The following is an 18675-nucleotide window of genomic DNA, read 5'->3' on the forward strand; positions in this document are numbered from 1 at the left end:
AACATTAGATACAAGACGGAAAGGAAATTTCATGGACGGGGTAGCAAATAAGGTGATAAAATACAAAAATCTATACAATATTCCAAAAATCTAAACAAAAAAGGAACTTTTTCAATGGGTATAGTTGAAATTCATTGAAAATATATAAATAAGTCAATATAAAAAAATTTGAGTAAGATTGAAGGTGATTTGGACTGGGTTTGTATCAAAATTCGTAATTAAATGGAGTTCAAAAAAATCTTCTGCAACACATGTATCAAACATATATCACGCATATATCTCACACACATGTATACATGGATATACATGTGATACACAATAGATACAAATATAATACTTATGTGATACACAAATGATACACATATTATTTTTTTTATGTTCAGCTTTTACTTCGAATTTTCAATTCAAACCACCTCAAAACTTCACCAAATCATCCCAAAACTAAGATTCAAACTCCTTAAGTTGTGCCCAATCTATTCTAATAACACCCACTCAAAACAAAGCAAAAATTTGATATTTTTTTGCTACAAATAACTAATTGGCTAATTTGGCTAATATTAGTAATATTTTATCAATTGACCAATTTTTGTAATGAACTACTTATAAATGGACACAGCTGGTAATTTCCCTTTAAAATTTAAAAGGAATTTTTACATTCCTATGCCACATAGGAAACCTTATTACCCTCAATGTTTAATGTTTGACTTAATTATACTTAGTATACCAAATTACCAATTCTATACCATAATTAATTAAGGGTATAATTAATTGTACATTATTTACTCCTTAATTAAAGGAATCTGCACGTTTCTCTCTCCTAACCCCTCAGTCCCACCCACGTTTTAACATTTTCCATCTTTCTTTTTACCATTTTCCATCTTCTGAAACTAAATTCTCCATCTAAATTCACAGAAAATTGAATTTTTTTAAACAGAACAGTATTCACAAACGTGAAGGCGAAATGTGCACTACGAATGTGAAACAAAAGCAACAGAAGCATAGGAACAAAAAGCTTCGCGCAACAACATCATGATATTTCAGATTTGGGTTTTCAAATCAAAATTGCTACAAATCCACCATTGACAGTCATTAAAAAGTTTTGAAGCTTTGAATTCAAATTTGGGTTTTCAAAAATCATTTTTTGTTTTGATTGGGTGTTGTTGTAAATAATTGGGAATATATTTTGGAGTTTATATCTCAATTTTGAGGGGTTTTGGTGAAGATTTAGACTTTGTTTTGGCTGAATTTCAGATTGAAACTCGAAGAAGAAGAAGAAAAAGAAGAAGAAGAAGAAGAAGAAGAAGAAGACATATTGCAGAAATTGTAGATAAATTGTAGTTACAGTTGGATTGATCAGAATTTGAACTAAATACATTTTCGCCGCCGTTGATGGTTTTCGACGAGGAAACTCCTTTGTTCTCTACTTCTCCATTCTCCATTTCTTATTTTTACTTCTGTTTTACTTTTTCTATTTCTAATATGGGTTTCTTCATATCGCACACTTTATACACCCATTTGATACAACAAAAATATGAAGTAGTTATAGTTGGATTGATCAGAATTTGAAATAAATAAAAGAAATTTTACATCCTATGCCACATATATTTCAAATTTTATGGAAGTCTGATTTTACGGTAATATCTATAAAATTCCTACATTTATCTACAAATAAACTACACATCAGTTTTAGGATGTATAAAGCAATATTATTTTCATAATTATCTACAAAATTACTACATTTATACTACAATTAAACTACAATCTATGTTGAAAAAATGTTGACTACAAAATTTTTCTCTTCATCTACAAATTTTCTACAAATATACTACAAATCAGTTTAAGTATGTATAAAACAATACTATTTGTAAGGGTATCTACATAATTACTACATTTATACTACAATTAAACTACAATCTATGTTGAAATCTACAAATTATCTACAAAAATATCTGCAAACTGGGTACATTGAATTTTAATATCCCAATTCCCATTCAATTGTAGCATAATTGGAATTTTTGACATAATTGCGTTTTTTCAGAAGATTTGTAGAAGTTTTAATCGTTTTTTATTTGTGAAAACAGAAAATAAAGCATCTACAATCAGAATACAAATAATCTACAATTTATCTACAAAATATCTACAATTTCTGCAATATGTCTTCTTCTTCTTCTTCGAGTTTCAATCTGAAATTCAGTCAAAACCAAGTCTAATCTTCACCAAAACCCATCAAAATTGAGATATAAACTCCAAACTATATTCCCAATTATTTTCAACAACACCCAATCCAAATAAATAATGATTTTTGAAAACCCAAATTTGAATTCAAAGCTTTGAAGTTTTATGGCTGTCAATGGTGGATTTGTAGCGATTTTGATTTAATGACGAACTGAGATTTTGATTTGTAGCGATTGTGAGAAAAAAACGGAACAAAATTTAATTATAAATTGAAGATAAATGATTTCTGTGATATGATTTGATCTCCTTTCCGTTTCAAAACTTGAATTTAATGTAGAATCAATCAATCCCAAGATTCTTTCCTGATTTATCGCGCGTTATTAATGGAAGATTCTGCCCTATTAATTCCTAATAAACGAATGGTACAGAAATTGTAGGAAAAATATGGACTAGGCGGGTAATTTAAATACTATGTACATATTTGATAATAAAGTTTCATATATGGTATATAAAGGAAAAAATTCCAATTTAAAATGAATGAAAAACTAAAAAGTGGAAACAAAATAAGCCCAATCAGAAAACAGCCCAACTTACTTGGCCCAAAAATAGTTGGGCACTAGCGAGGGCATGTGCTAAAGTATTTAAAAGACATTTTATCTTCAACTTAGGGTTTAAGACTCAGTTATCGGCGGCAGCCAACTTCTCCCGGCAGCTGTTCAAATCGGAAAACCGCCAAAATGGTACGTTTTTCTCTTCTTTAGATCATCTCGCCTAGGTTAATTTAGCTTATTACTTGTTTTCTGATAGATCAGTTGTATCTTAGTCCTCATTGCATTTGTTAATTGTATCAGTTTTACATTTGTTACTTGTTTGCGATGTGATTATGCATCAAAGACGATATTCTTTTTTATTCTATATATGTGTTATTCACTCAGTAGTGCATGGTGTTGATCCCAAGTTACACTGGTTAATTTTATAGCTCGTGTATGCTAATAGTGCCGATTAAACTATTTTATGCTTCAATTAGATATTAATTGGGTTTTTAGAATGATAACAGAATTAATGGGTCAGCTTTTTTAATTGTGTTTTGCTGTTGCAAAGTCAAATGCCCTTTATCTTAATTACGGACAGTGCAATTTGTGTAGTAATTAGTACTTATAGTTCAATTTATTTGTTCTATGTATGTAGAATGTGTTATTACCCATGTGTAAAGGATTGCACGTGCTTTGTATAACATGGTGGTTTTAATATAAAGCTGAGGAACAGCTCCCTTCGTTCTTCTAAATTTAATCCATATGTCGTAAACTTTTTGGATTTAGTTTTTGGAAATATAATACTGATATAAACTTGGTCGTTTCTTATTTATGTATAGGCAAGAGGGTTGAAGAAACATTTGAAGAGGCTCAATGCGCCGAAGCATTGGATGCTTGATAAGCTTGGTGGGGCCTTTGTAAGTCAAATATAGTTGCTTAATAGTCTTTTTTTTGAATAACACTGGATGGTTTCCTGCTTCTTGACCTTACAATTCTCTTTGTTCTCCTCTACAGGCTCCCAAGCCTTCTTCTGGTCCACATAAATCAAGGGAGTGTTTGCCATTGATTATTATCCTCAGGAACAGACTGAAATATGCTTTGACATACCGTGAGGTCATCTCAATTTTGATGCAACGACAAGTTATGGTTGATGGGAAAGTTAGGACTGATAAGACTTACCCTGCTGGTTTCATGGGTAAGAATACATCCATTAGATAGTTTTTCATTTAAAAACATTTTGGTTTATGGTTTAGTTGTTTTCTGTATTGCTAAATTTTATTCAGTTCCTTATCGAAATAATAATGTTGATTCATCTATATGCACTTGCTTTCACAGTTTCAAACACAAATGTTGATCACTTCGTCATCAAGCTTTTCACTTGAAATTCCTTTTGCTTTATGTCTCTTTCGTTTCCTTGTATCGTTTCATTGCAGCGATGTTTGTTGAATCCCTTGTCATATTAATAATGCTGATAATTTCTTTTATATAGATGTTGTTTCCATTCCAAAGACAAATGAGAACTTCCGATTGCTTTATGACACTAAGGGTCGCTTTCGTCTCCACTCACTCAGGGATGAGGAAGCAAAGGTCAGATTTTCATGCTCTTGATTTTGCACCGAGGAATCTGAGTAAATAATCATAAACGTTTAGCATATCCGTACCTGTTTCCTGTTTTTATTGTTTCTTTGGGATGCTGCGTTGTTAGAGTAGTCACATTGTTTTCTGCTCTTTGCAGTTCAAACTTTGTAAGGTTCGATCGGTGCAGTTTGGACAGAAGGGGATTCCATATCTCAACACTTATGATGGAAGAACAATTCGCTACCCAGATCCCCTCATCAAGGCCAATGACACCATTAAGCTGGACTTAGAATCCAATAAAATTGTCGACTTCATCAAATTTGATGTTGGAAATGTGGTCATGGTGACTGGTGGTAGAAACAGGGGACGTGTTGGAGTTATTAAAAACAGGGAGAAGCATAAGGGTAGCTTTGAGACTGTTCACATTCAGGATGCCTTGGGGCACGAGTTTGCTACCCGCTTGGGAAATGTATTCACTCTTGGTAAAGGTACTAAGCCATGGGTATCTCTTCCTAAAGGAAAAGGTATCAAGTTATCTATCATTGAAGAGGCTCGCAAGAGGCTGGCTGCTCAATCAGCTACAGCTGCTTAAAAACTCTTTAGTTGAGCTTAGATAAATTTAGCAGGTTGGACCATGTTTCTCTTTGTTTAGAGATACCAATCTTATGTGCTGTGCTAAATTTAACATCTGTGTACCCGGTACTGTTGCACCTAGCTTTTTTGTTAGGAAAACTGATTTATGATCGATTTGCTTTCTATGAATTTGAACTGGATATGGTCACTACATCCTTCTATAGTTCCATTGGCATCAAGTTTGGTGTCACTTAAATTGTTTGTCCACAAGATACAGGTGCTTGAGTCTACTTAAGTCCTTTTTGTACAGCCCTTTCGGGTATTGGCTGCTCTGCTGCTCAATGCCAAACCGTTGTCGAAATTATCTTGATGAACAATAAATTGTCATCTGGTTGCTTAATAAAAAGTTTGTCATCTGGTTGTTGATATTTTTCTTTTATTGTAAGATAATAAAAGGTATTAAAGAAACTCAACTTTGGCTCGTAATGAAGACCATCCTTATCAAAGTTATTATTTGTGATGAAGGGGAATAGTTTGAGAATGCGACGTGAATAATGTATGTCGATATTTGCCTTTTGTTTGCAATTCTTCTCTGAAAGCAAAAATCACCTAAACGGAGAGAATCTTGAAAAGTTTTATTTTGTAGTGATGGCATGACCATTTTATTTTAGCTATTTCAATGCTTCTCCAAGTGGCCAATTTGCCAATCAAATGAGTACTATTTTGTGAATGAATACAAAGCTCTACTAAAAACATGTTTAGTAGAAAAGTTTAGGAATTTATCCCGCAGGCAATGCATAACTTTTGCATTGAAGGGCAAAGTACAAAAATGCCAATAATATTTTAACACGAGCATTTGGTAGTACTAAAAACATAGTAGTAGAATATATCTAGGCACAAGCCCAGCAATTATGGAAGATACGACGGGACCGTGCATAACTTAAATGAAAGAATCGAACAGAACAGAAAAAAAGATAAATCCCATGACTGTGGTAGATCGTTGCCTGCATTATACAATAAAATGTGAAAATAGAACAGGATATGTCAGTATCCATTTGAATACTAGTTAATGGGAGAAATCTTGAATTGTTTCTTGACAATTTGGCCATTGACTTGTGATATGATTGAAACTTCCTTGACATTGTGGGCGATTCCATTTGTATGTTTTGCTCAAATGGACTCTTACTTAATACTGTCAAAGACCTCTCAAGTTCCCCATTGTCTCTAAAGATTGGCAAAAATCTTTGCTGTTGGCTTCTGTCATCTACCCCATATAGAGTTTCCTCCAGCTTGTTAAACTTCTTAGTTATTTCACTAGGTCTTCATCTGATTCAATTCTAGAGAGTGTTTGCACCTTCACAAAGTGTTTTGTGCCACTAGCCATCTTCACAAATCCCTTTTCCCCTATCAAGGAAAACTCGACAGCAGAAGATGTCTTAGGTGTTGCAGCTCATTGAATCCAGCAGGCAAATTTCCTCACATCCAATGTTTGAACATTTCTCCAATTCAATAGGACTATTAGCCTGTTTGGCCAAGGTTCTCCAAAGCCAAAAGCATTTTTTTTTTCAAAGTTAGAAGTGTTTGGTCAAGCTTGTAAAAGAAAAAAAAAGTACTTTTGAGTAAAAGCAAAAACAGTTTTGGAGAAGCAGATAAAAATAACTTTTCTCCAAAAACACTTTTTTTGAAAAGCACTTTTGAGAAAAATATACTTATAGCATGTTTGGCCCAACTTTTTTTTGGGGCCAAAAGTGCTTTTTTTTTTTGCCGAAAGCACTTTTGGCCAAAAATTGAGGTGTTTGGCCAAGCTTTTGGAAGGGAAAAAAGTGTTTTTGAGGAGAAACAGAAAAAAGTAACTTCCCTCAAAAAACACTTTTCTGAGAAGCACTTTTGAGAAAAATACACTTAGCAGTTTTCAAAAGCTTGGTCAAACACTAGTTACTGCTCAAAAGTGCTTTTTAAATTAATTAGCCAAACACAAACTGTTTTTCAATAAAATCACTTGCTTAAAATGTACTTTTGAAAAAAATACTTCTCAAACTAATCCGATTTTAGAAGCTTGGCCAAGCATGTAGTTAGAATCACTTTTTAAGGAAATGAATCATAGTGCTCCTACTACTTCCCCGCTTTTTCGAAACAAGCCATGTGGGGCAGTATTTTTGTTTTTTGTTTTTTTTGAGTAATTCTGGAAATTAACTGTTAAAACACTTTATGAAACGGGAAGACAGAACTAATTTCTTGGAATGCACTATCCGGAAATTACTATAAAAGCAGCTACAACCCTGAACCATAAATACCAATATACACTCCCTTGTTCAACTTGAAACGAATACAAGACATCTGAGTTTATATTAGAATCTGATGCTAATTTCAGGTTAATATACCAATCATAGCTGCATAAATTTTTCACATTTTGTGCTCTGGATACATGCTACTGTACTAGCATTCTCCACTCGTCATTTGCTTTACACAGGATAATCAGAGTTACCCAAAGCTTTCTATCAAAAATCTACTCTTCTGGGGCGAAGTTCACTGAATGCTGTTTTAGCTGTCACAGCAACATCAACGAATAACTGTTTTGCCGTACGTTGGCCTTACTGTCAGATCTTATCAATAATTCAATATATGTTCACCGACTTCATCATAGGACAAGATGCTGCTGGCATCATCAGATTGACGGGGATAAAATTCATTTGCTTATCCTGCAAGCTAGAAATGAATTCTCTATCATTGATAAAACAATCTGGACAGTTTTGCAAAAAAAGTAACACCCACAATATGCAACCGAACTCTAAATCAAACTCCTCATGCTCCTGAGTGGCACATAAGGGCTAAATCAGAAGAGTGGTTTTCTAAACCAGCTCAACCAGAGGCGGAGCTAGGATTTAAAGTGTATGAGTTCTAAATTTAAGAAAGGAACCGTGACTTAAAACTAATATACAATAACAAGCAGACTAAAGAACGAGTACTGAAATTTAATATATATTTTAAAAGTACCAATTACTTTATTTCAATTGCACTCGACCAATTACTTTATTTAAAAAAATAATAGAAGAGGTCAACAATCGATCAAACACAAAAGTTTAATCTGAAAACTTCTAAAGTCACTAATTTTATTAAGGATATTGGTTTCACTAAGAAAGTAAAAAACTAAAAACAAGAAAGTAGGACCACACACCTTGTCGGGAACTCGACTTTTGAAATTTTGGGAAGCACAAAAGTACAAATTAACAAAGAGAATAGAGGTCAAAATGTGGGACAACCCTAAAATCAAAGATTAAAAATCAAATTTTTGTATAAATTGTTAACACAAATATGAAATATAAGAGGGAAACAATGACAAAAAAGAACAGAAAAGAAGGAGAAAGAAAGGAGAAATAATATATACAGAGGTCACCACTCACCAGAAGGAAGAAGAAGGGAAGTTGGACAGACAGTTTCTTTCGATTTTTGATTTGGCGGAACCCTAGCGTGATGTATTTTTTTATTTAGAGGAGCAATTTTTTTTGTTCAATTTGATTTATGTTTTAATTTCTTACAAATAAAACAAGGTACTAAGTCCTAATGGGCTTCTTTGTTACAAGTCTTGATGGGCTTCGTGGTTTTTCTTCTTTAAAAAGGAAAAGTTGTAAAAAAGTTAAGTTGCTTCTAGGGAGAATCGAACCTGCGTCCTTCGGCTCCGAACCCAGAACCTTGACTGCTGAACCCAGAGTCATTCTGTTAATGGGTTCGGGAAAAAGTCATTGGGTTCGCCAGAACCCGCACTCACTACTGTAGCTCCGCCCCTGAGCTCAATGAGAAGGTGCTAAAAGAAAAAGGTTGCTTAAAATCACGTTCCGAATTTTCACTTTTCCAATATCACTTTGAAACAGGATGTTTGCACCCCAATCCAATAATATCCAACTAGCTACAACGTTATAGCTCTTCTGGAATAACCCAGCGCCAAACTCCAGAAGCATAACAAGAACAGAGGGACAGTAAAATGATGAGTATAATGTCTCTTAGTGGAGAGATAAGTCCAGGAACAATAAAGCATCAAAAGGAACTTGAAAGGGAACCCTGGTTATTCCTTTAACCAGACAAATCCAAACAATTGTAACAGGATTCTACAATTAAACAAAAAGATTTTGCGTAATGCCTCATCAAGTTGAAACAAAAGGTTATATGAATGTATATGCAGTAACTGCACATAACATAGATGCATTCACCTAAAGAAGTTTTTGTTAAATGCACCTATGCTTCCACTTTCAAGACGAACAAACTCACCTTAATAGCCTGGCATCCATCAGTCACTCATCCTCATCAAAGTCCATGAGGAAGTCCGTTAAATTCTCAGAATCATCTACAGCTTCTTCCAGAGACATGTCTTTCTTTTTGGGTTTATCCTGCAACGTCATGAAGTGCAGGCTGTTGTGAAGCTCCAAATACAAAATACATTAAGAAGATGAAAATAGGGATGAACTTCTATCAATGTTTGTTATTCATTTCTTCGCAAAATTTCAAAGAGAAAAAAGGTGAAAAGATAAAGACGAGAGAAAGATAAAAACAATAATGTGCTGCTCTATGGCAGTTTATTAGTTTAAATGGAATTCGGATTGCATGATATTCTGAAGCACCTTGTAGAACATAATACTCATTTCCTCTAGTCATATTCTGCCGTGCATTAATACTGAAGATAGAAATGACTATTGACTCATGATGTAGACAAGACAAGTTGAACATGTACTTTAATCCATAGTTAGACACTTCTTTCTTAGCATATTAGTGAGAAACTGCTCGTGCTGAGCACAACCTCAAACTAAGATGTGAGCTTAAAAGAAACTTGCTTGTTGGGGTTTTAAATTTTTTTCTAGACTCAAAATAATCACTCAAAGGCAATAACAGGCACCATCAATGGCCAAGCAATTTTAGAACACCTTACCCTTTAGGGGTTTACTCTTCTACTTAGGGAAAGACATATTAGGAGTATGTTAGAGTGAAAAGGAGTTGAAATAGAGCGACTCAAAACAAAGAAAAGTTGGAAATTTGTGCCTATACTAACAAGTGAAACATGACCCAACTTAAAAAATGCACAGCTTTTAAAATTGAAAGAATTTAATCATGACTCCTGGAGAAAAATTGTGGACCTTGAAGCCTAGTTTCTAATGGTTCGAATCATTCGTCATTTGGATACTTCTACAATTTTTTTTTTCTAATCGTTTTCTCCAGAGTTATTCTTCTTCCATTTTGTGGGCAGGTTCTATTTTGGCATTTACCAACCCCATGTAATTGCTCCACGATTCCCTTCAATTTTTTATCCATTCAATACAGCAAGCATCATTTTCTTTTGTCCTAGAGGGAGGTGGGTCTGCAGGAGTGGTTCATCCCGTGGTATAATTTTTTTTCCTTCCAGCATCTCTGAGCACACAAGGAATTCTTTGCGGGAATGATTTGCTATAAACCATGTAGGAGAAGATGTATAGCACGGAAGAATAAAGCAGTTTTTGGTAAGTTACACGTCAAGTAAAAGTGTAAAACCAAATTGGTAACCAAATATATAGCAGTATATAACAAAACCAATCACCCTTTCAATGGTATCGACAAATTGAGCCATATGATCAGAAAGGAAACACAAAAAAAATATAATCACTAGAAAGCAAATTACCTTCGATTTGCGAAGCTCTGGATTACTTTTCAAAACACTCCAATTTCGTGTAATTTTCTCATCTCCCTCTTCAACTTCAGCATCACTTCCTTCTTCTTCGTCCTGAACCACCAAGAGAAGTTACTTAACATAAACTAATAATTAGTATATAATGCAAACATAGCAAAGTAATAAATTCAAAAGTTCAGCATAAAGCAGAACAAAGTTCATGAAAGACCAAACTGAAGCAAAGTAAGGATAAGAATGATCTCACATCATTTTCACCAATGTCAACAGCTCGTGCCATGGCTTCATCAATTTCCGCCACCTGTTACAGAGAAGAAAGTACTTTTACTGTATAGGCTCAAATTAAAGGAGACTGAGACTACTAATAGAAAGCTATATCTGATTGTTGATGATTGTAAGATTATTTGATGCATATGTAAAGAATGATGAGTGAAGTAGACAACAGCATGCCATAGTCAAATTTGACAATTTTATCCTCAAACTATCTGCATCATATTTATGCTTGGGATCCAGAGTAGTTTTGCTCGTACATCCTAAAAAGTAAATTCTAGAAAAAACCAAAAGATAAACTACTCATTTGAAGCTTTTTACATGTATGCCAATTCATTTGCAGTATTGCAATAAAACAACAAATGCAACTGCAAGGAATAATGCCTTATACGCCAACCTCAGAGATGCAACGAGTCAGTAGAGCACTATAATAAGTTATTACCTCAATTTCTTCTGTCTTCTCTTTGGCCAGAATTTTCTCTAACTCCTCTCTTGATATTATTTTGCCATGCTGATAACAAAATGTTCCCATAAAACCAGAATATAATCAGATGATAGGCTAATAAAACATAAACACTTAAACAGGCATATCAACTCTACACACAGCTAACACCTGTAACCTTTTGTTATTTGAGTTAACATGACAGCTAAAAACGTATGCTACAATTTATCTACACCATATAGGCAGTAACCATCTCCCATCAGCAATCCAAACTAGACTTCTTTTGATTAGGTTCATCCCATTCATAAAGCCCAGTAAAATCAAATCTTCATGAAGTGGAACTATCTGCAAGATTTGGGTTGACTACTTGCACTCCATCCATCTCAATCGACTTACCTTCATTTTTCATCCATCATAATTTACTAGACAATTTCCCTAAATTGAAAATTTTCCTTATCTCCAAAAGTCGAAACAACACATGTAGAAGAGATATTATTCACATTCTACATTAGCTATACGCACCTAATCGTTTGCTCATTAAAAAATTCACAAATTGCATATCCCTCAAGTCTCAAGTAATCAACTAAGCCTTAATAGCAAACTAGCTGGGATCGGCTGTATTAATCCTTTGTATGTTCCCAAGGCATGGCTAAGTGGTTGAGTTATAGAAAAAACAACTTAGAGATCCCAGGTTTGAATCCTAACTACAATACTCAGTGTGAGCTCATCTGCCCTAAAATTGGTGGCTGTAGCAAGCTGCTGGTGAATTAGTCGATGTGCACGCCATCTGGCCCGAAAACCATCGTCATTTGAAAATTTATCTGCTTTCTATCCCACTCTATAAAGATCCATTGCCTTATCTTTTAAGGCAACATAAGGGTTCTCTAATACTAGCCTATATCTCATACTTAGTTCTAAAGGAATTACAAATCTCTAATTAGAATAAGCACAAGACAAGAGGGGTTGCTCTGATGGTAAGCAACCCCCACTTCCAACCGAGAGGTTGTGAGTTCGAGTCTCCCCAAGAGCAAGGTGGGATGTTCTTGGAGGGAAAGATGCCGAGGTCTATTTGGAAACAGTCTCTCTACCCTAGGGTAGGGGTAAGGTCTGTGTACACACTACCCTCCCCAGACCCCACTAAGTGAGATTATACTGGGTTGTTGTTGTTGTTGTTGTTGTTGTTGTAATTAGAATAAGCACCAGATCTTATGTAAGTGGCTCTACAACAACTAATCCTTAATAGCAGCAAGGTAGTATGGCCTACATGGATCCTTTGCTTCTAGCGCAACAACATCTAATCCTTAATATCAACAAGCTAGTATGGCCTACATGGATTCTTTGCTTCCATTGTATTCGTGCCAAATTCATATTGATTCTGATCGGTTTAGGCCTCTTGAAAGAATTTCTCCATGTAATTTTAGGTCTATTTTATCCAGTTTTAACACCTTCACCACCGACCAGTGCATCATCTGGAGGTCTATGCAAAAGTCAAACCATCTCATACAACAATATCTCATTTTATCTCTTATAAGAGTGCTACTTGCAACCTCTGTCAGATGTAACCATAAAACTGCACATCCATTTTACTACATTCATCTAGTGGATGACCTGCCTTGTGTTGTATCTGTATTTACTAATCACTAGGAAGTTAGCAGTAACTAATTTGGATAACCATCAGCACCAACTGGAAATAGCAGCTTATATCTTTTTAGCTATTTGAGAGATTGAGCATCAGTATCTTTACAAAGTAAAGAATACAACATCGAGTGAAGGCAAGAGCATGAACAACAAGAGTATCTTCACTTCCATTTGCTTAAACATGAAACCCATCATTATGTTTTAATTCTATAGCTTTTGATGATAAATGCAGCATATAACTGCATTCAGCGCATATGTGAAAAAGACCAGATATAAGGTCAACAAAGTTAACAAGGCAGGAAGACCATGTAGGGTACTGAACAGCTATATTGCTCGGACTCTCCGAAAATGTGGCTGGATACGTGTCGGATCCTCCAAAAGTAGTGCATTTTTGAAGGATCCGACACGGGTGCGGTTACATTTTGGAGAGTCCGCGCAACATCGCTGAACAGCAAGTTGCTTGATCAAACCTCTTTCAGATAGGCCAACATATTTGGTGTTGGTTCATGGAAGTCTGGACCCCTGTAATCAATCACTTCATCTGGATCCTGAATGTAATTAATGGTTGGATAAACTGGATCTCCACCCCAAACTGCACAAAAAGAGAAGAAGAAAAAAGCAAGTTGTTGATTTCAAGTCAAAAGTGGAACAGAAAACCCAAAAAATCAGAAGAAAAGTTGCTTAATTTTTAAACTAACTTATAATTCCAATCAGAAATCAGAGGATAAAGAAGAGACGTATTCTTTTTGTACCTCAAGCATTTCAGGCTATGTTCAGATATTTTTGTTAAAAAATTATAATTTTCCAGCACTCTTAATGGTAATATCCTGAAACATTAAAGATAAAGAGCCCTATAACTACCCAGAAAAAAAATGACTAGCCAACTTCTAGCCACCTTCACTTCTAAAGCCAGCTGCATACATGAATACCCACAAGAAAAAGCAGAAAGGTAGCATAGTTCAGCCAGAGGGAAAGGAGATACTTTGTTTTATTTGATCCTCTCGCATTCTCATGGCCAGTGGATCACGAGGAATACGGATATCAGTTCCCATCATTATGCGGTATTCACGATCTGTTTGATGGCAGAACATTTCGATGAGTTGAATGTTCTCATCTTCACCAGTCTCTTCAAAATGCTTTTGAATGGCTTCTCGTGAAGTGTCTTTCTTCCAAGCTTGGACCCACTCTGAGTAGTATGCAATAGGGCCAATCTTTTCCATTTTCTCTTTTTCAGCCTGTAGCCTGCAAAACCCACTTATTAGATCTTACTTCCAAACAGAATGTGTATTCTGGTTTCATCCTGAACTGGAAAACTAGATTACAAAGTCATTTAGCAAATCAAACTCTGTGGAATAGAAGGACAGAACAGTATAAGAAGCAAGCTTCAGAGAATATGAAATCAAAACGGGTCTCCAAGGGCATGGCCTAGTGGTTAAGGAATGGGAGCAATGACCTGGAGACCCCAAGTTCAAATCATAACTACACACTTGGTGTAAGCCCATCCATTATAACCTTAGTGGACAAGATTACCTAGGCAAAATGTGCTCATATGCTGGATACATAGGTCAGTGCACTAGCCAAGGTGTGCGCAAGGCGGTCCAGACACCATGTATATGCAATAGTAATAATAAAATAAAATAAAAAGCGACTGAAGTCAAGACTTGACGTCCAAACTCCAAAGAGAACCCTAAGACCAGCTTTGGAGTGCTTGCAGAACCAATAGCTTTTGAAAACATTAGATGAAGGCAAAAAGTAAGAGAAATGACATGGAGTTGATCCCAAATCTCACCAACTTTTAACAATTTATTTATGTTAAAGCTATGTATAATGTGCAAAACCAATATGACAAAAGAGAAGGCACAATGAATCGTTGCTAGACTCTTTATAATAACACTAATAAGCTCTCCTAAGAATAAATTCGAACACTTCCTAGTACAACAGTATACAAGCTAATGAATAAATTTAATACCAAATGAACAAGGTCAATGCTTTAACGTTTCAGTACAAGACTATAACTTTAGAACAGAGCATGTGATGCAACATTACTAGCATGTGATGCAACATTATTAAAGAAAGTCACTGATTCTACCTTTCCGCCTTATATAGATGTCTCCTTGCTCTATAGAGTGCAGTCTCTGTCAAAGTAGGATGGTCACCATAAAGCTTTACCTGTCCTGTCTCCGCCATAGCTTTAAGAAACACCTGTTCCGGGAAAAAGAATGAGAATCCCTAAAACTGACGATATCAAATTGAAAAGGTTGAAGAACCATGAGGTTAAAGTGGTTAGCAATGTATTCTTTTGTATTCACCTTAATAAGTATCTCTCGAAAGATATCATTTTATCCAGTTTAGATTTGTATTTAACTATTTTACAATGTATCCTCATCCAGCGACTAGCATGAGCAGCCTTGAAAGTCAACCTTGATTTGGCGCAATTAAATTACACTGATTACATATTTTAAAACAATTTAAACTTCTTAATAGTACTTATTTAAGGTACCGACCGTTTCAACATCAGGACGCCGCCTCTGCCACCTAGACCATTGCTCTTTTTCAGGCTTTCTCCAATTCCACCATAGTTCTTCACTAGTAAGTGGCTTCTCTATTTCCTTCTTTGTCTTCGGATCAATAAAAGGGTGGGGCTTTCCAAGTCTTTTATCCAGCTCATAGCCTGTCAGCTCCTCTTCTTCTTGTTCAGGCTGATAAATGACATACTCCGAAGAAAGATCCTTTGGCTCTTCTGGTAAATTATCTGGACTCTCCGTAGGATCATCAGAAATTATATTTACGTCCGAAGTCTTGGAAGCAGCAGCAGATGCCTTGTACTTCTTTCTTCTACTTCCAGGGTTTTTTCCATAAGATGGGGTTCCAGTTGAAGTACCAGTGGGTTCAGGAGCCCTGGCTGCTCGAACTCGACTGGCTGTGCCTTCTGGCCAGTACTCCTGCCCAGGAATACTAGCGCGAGCTCCAGATGCTGGTTCAAGCTGCCCAGAAGTGGAGTCCATATAACTGTGATAAGGGTAACGCTCAACAGAAACCTGCTCAAAGGAACCCTGAGAGCCCTGATCCTTTTCTTTATTCTCACACTTAATACAAGGAGCTAAATGAGCCTTTTGGAATGGACTGCTGGAGACAAGCTTGAACTGCCATACTGAAACAGGGATAGTACCTGTAAAAAATGTCTGGTGGGTCCCAGCACAATACATACACACTCCTATTAACGAATTGAATTCCTAGAGACAAACAATTTTTCAAAAGTTCTGCTTCTACCCTATCATCTAACAATATGAGATAGTAATAGATACAGAGTACAAAACCTTCAAGAGGAAAAAACAGAAATTTATGAAAATTTTCACTGATGATTAACAAACTTAATAAAGATGTGTAACACCTAAAGATAAACGCCAAAACAAAAAGGAAATCTAAAAATACCTTCCGATATGGGCAGCAAAAGCTAGGAACAAATCCATCAGTAGAGACCATAGTTCTCAGTCCTCTATCTGCAAATACAAAAATTGCAATTTTATACCAGCAGGAAAAAAGAATAATTAAAGCTGCAAAAGTAAAATTGTACTTTGATACAAGGAAGTAGACAATACAGAAGCCATTGTTGATGACCTCCGCACTATACAGAAGGAGTCGCAAATGCTAAAAGTAACTCCTTATCCTTTGTCCTTTGCTTGGGTTTAGGAAGGGCTTAGGATAATGCGACTCTACTTTGTCGGGTTGTCTTTGAACCGTAACACAAATTCGGACCGGGTATCAGACCGGCTCAGTCACCAATTTCCGCTTCAAACTAGTCCTTACCCTCTAGAATACTTTTTCAATTCAATTTAAGCATACTTTTTTTTTTTGTTGGGTAATTAGAGAATTTAAGCATAGTTATTTAGTTCACTTACTGCCCTTTCCTTATATGTGTATCTTAGAATGTGTTCAAGGGTATTTATGTATTCAAAGCTCACGTCCCATGCTTATATTATTGGGGTATTATCACTTTAGTCCGTGCCAGAAACTATTTATATTCGGTAGCCGAAAAATTGTATAAATTTTATATAATTTTGTATATAACATTCAAAATGTATATTTATATACAAAAAATATACATTTTTTGGCTATTATTCTGAGAGTGGCTATAGTATCATTTTCAGTATATTTATTTTATTCTAATAATAAAGACATGGTAAACTTAATCATAAGTAATTTATATATACATTCTTACCTCAAGTTTATCACTACATAGGCTAGGTAAAATAATACGTAAAACATCAAGCGTGGACAACTTTGGTGTGAATAAATATAAATTATGCCGAGGACAACTTCAAGTACTAGGCTAATGAAATAGTACAAGTATTATATTTTAGCTTTTTTTACAAGATATTTTAACTTGAACTGGTTAGCAGTAATTAAACAAACTAGGGTACGCGCAAGAAGGAAAATGTTGCAAGTTTCATCTGAGTAAACATTATTTATTGCTTTGGCATTCCTCGTTACATAATAACGAATAATGGAAAGCCATTCGATTATAGGCTGATGAATAAGATTTGTGATCTCTTTGGCTTCAAGCAATGTAACTCTTCGATGTATAATGTTGCCGCCAATGGTCTAGCTGAGGCATTCAACAAGACTCTACGCAACTTGTTAAAGAAAGTCGTCTCCAAATCCAACCGAGATTGGAATAACCGTATGGAAGAAGCTCTATGGGCATATAGGATGACTCACCGCACGCCAACACAGGCGACTCCTTATTCACTCGTTTATGGAGTCGAAGTCGTCTTGCCACTTGAGCGTCAAATACCTTCGTTACGACTGGCTATTTAAGAAGGGATCACTGATGAAGAAAATGCTCGACTTCGGTTAGCTGAGTTGGAGGCTCTTAATGAGAAGAGGTTGGACGCTCAATAGAGTCTTGAATGTTATCAAGCTCGATTATCTCACGCCTTCAATAAAAGAGTTCGCCCTAGATCCTTTCAAGTAGGAGATCAAGTCCTTGTCGTACGAAGACCCATAATTACTTCCCATAAACCTGTAGGGAAGTTCACTTCAAAATGGGATAGTCCATACGTCGTACAAGAAGCTTACTCAAGTGGGGCTTACAAGTTGGTTGATGCAGATGGCATGAGAATCGGCCCTATCAATGGCAAGTTTTTAAAGAAGTATTATCCTTGAAGTTGCAACGCTCCTTGACGCACGAGCCTAAACTGCATATTGCTACACTCTTGGCCCGCATGAGTTTAAACTGTGTACGGCCCCAAAAAAAAGAGTCCGCTAGGTTGAAAACTTCGAAAGAGGCGGCCTAGACAAAAGTTAGGACATAAAAAAAATAAAAAAAATTAAATTACCCAGTCTGAACTACGATATGACTTGATTCTCTTCACCGAGGTACGTAGGCAGTTTAGAGTTTCATTCTAAGTTCAGTCGCATAAGTTCAAAAGATACATATTACCCCAATTGTTTTCCGAGTGAAGTATGGAGGAATGTAAAATCAAGCTGAAACACCATCCTTCTGTTGAACTTTGATCACATTTGATTTAAAAGAGGAAAGCTTCCATGATAAATTGGTGTCTTCAATGGAATGATTATAGTCTTTTAGGAGGATATCAAGCATGTGCAATGAAGCCTGGTGATTCGTTATGCCTTCAAGTTCACCAAGCCTTCAAATTTTTGGTCTTCAAGTTGAAGTCTGCAAATCCGCCAGCTTTAAGTTGAAGTATTCAAGCCCTCCAAGTTCACCGTCCTTTAAGTTGAAGTCCTTCAGTTCACCAGAATTCAAGTTGAGTTGTTTAAGCCCTCGAAGTCTCCAAGTTGAAATCCTCAAGTCC

The 18675-nt window shown here is 35.6% G+C and overlaps 2 protein-coding genes across 5 annotated transcripts; one reads left to right on the plus strand and one right to left on the minus strand.

Moving 5' to 3' along the window:
- Positions 1–2778: 2778 nt before the first annotated feature.
- On the plus strand, positions 2779–5070 carry LOC107794405 (small ribosomal subunit protein eS4). Its single transcript, XM_016616890.2, has 5 exons — positions 2779–2915; positions 3548–3625; positions 3723–3903; positions 4198–4295; positions 4444–5070. Exons 1-5 carry the CDS (start codon positions 2913–2915, stop codon positions 4876–4878), a joined length of 795 nt encoding a protein of 264 aa, XP_016472376.1. The 5' UTR covers positions 2779–2912; the 3' UTR covers positions 4879–5070.
- Positions 5071–7090: 2020 nt separating this feature from the next.
- LOC107794404 (protein PLASTID TRANSCRIPTIONALLY ACTIVE 12, chloroplastic) lies at positions 7091–16697 on the minus strand. Of its 4 annotated transcripts, none has more exons than XM_016616888.2 (11): positions 16431–16697; positions 16289–16356; positions 15361–16038; positions 14946–15058; positions 13839–14098; positions 13327–13448; positions 11219–11287; positions 10754–10807; positions 10501–10602; positions 9123–9241; positions 7091–7558 (listed from the first exon to the last, which is right to left on the minus strand). In XM_016616888.2, the coding sequence occupies exons 1-10, from the start codon at positions 16462–16464 to the stop codon at positions 9146–9148; spliced, it is 1596 nt and encodes a 531-aa protein (XP_016472374.1). In that variant the 5' UTR covers positions 16465–16697; the 3' UTR covers positions 7091–7558; positions 9123–9145. The 4 variants fall into 4 exon arrangements, with proteins under 4 accessions (XP_016472374.1, XP_016472373.1, XP_075106245.1 ...); XM_016616887.2 differs by having other exon boundaries at positions 7091–7565; XM_075250144.1 differs by having other exon boundaries at positions 16456–16649.
- Positions 16698–18675: the final 1978 nt, after the last annotated feature.

Source organism: Nicotiana tabacum, chromosome 3, assembly GCF_000715075.1.
Source record: "Nicotiana tabacum cultivar K326 chromosome 3, ASM71507v2, whole genome shotgun sequence".
Classification (NCBI taxonomy): Eukaryota; Viridiplantae; Streptophyta; class Magnoliopsida; order Solanales; family Solanaceae; genus Nicotiana; species Nicotiana tabacum.

What these genes read in the sequence shown, in the direction of transcription:
- LOC107794405 (XM_016616890.2), top strand. An exon ending in ATAAGCTTGGTGGGGCCTTT is followed by an intron (nt 3,626 to 3,722) that starts GTAAGTCAAATA and finishes TCTCCTCTACAG; the next exon opens with GCTCCCAAGCCTTCTTCTGG. An exon ending in TCAGGGATGAGGAAGCAAAG is followed by an intron (nt 4,296 to 4,443) that starts GTCAGATTTTCA and finishes TGCTCTTTGCAG; the next exon opens with TTCAAACTTTGTAAGGTTCG.
- LOC107794404 (XM_016616888.2), bottom strand. Translation starts at nt 16,464, where the DNA reads ATGGCTTCTGTATTGTCTACTTCCTTGTATCAAA. An exon ending in TTTGCTGCCCATATCGGAAG is followed by an intron (nt 16,039 to 16,288) that starts GTATTTTTAGAT and finishes GGGACCCACCAG; the next exon opens with ACATTTTTTACAGGTACTAT. An exon ending in AGAGGATCAAATAAAACAAA is followed by an intron (nt 13,449 to 13,838) that starts GTATCTCCTTTC and finishes CTTTTTGTGCAG; the next exon opens with TTTGGGGTGGAGATCCAGTT.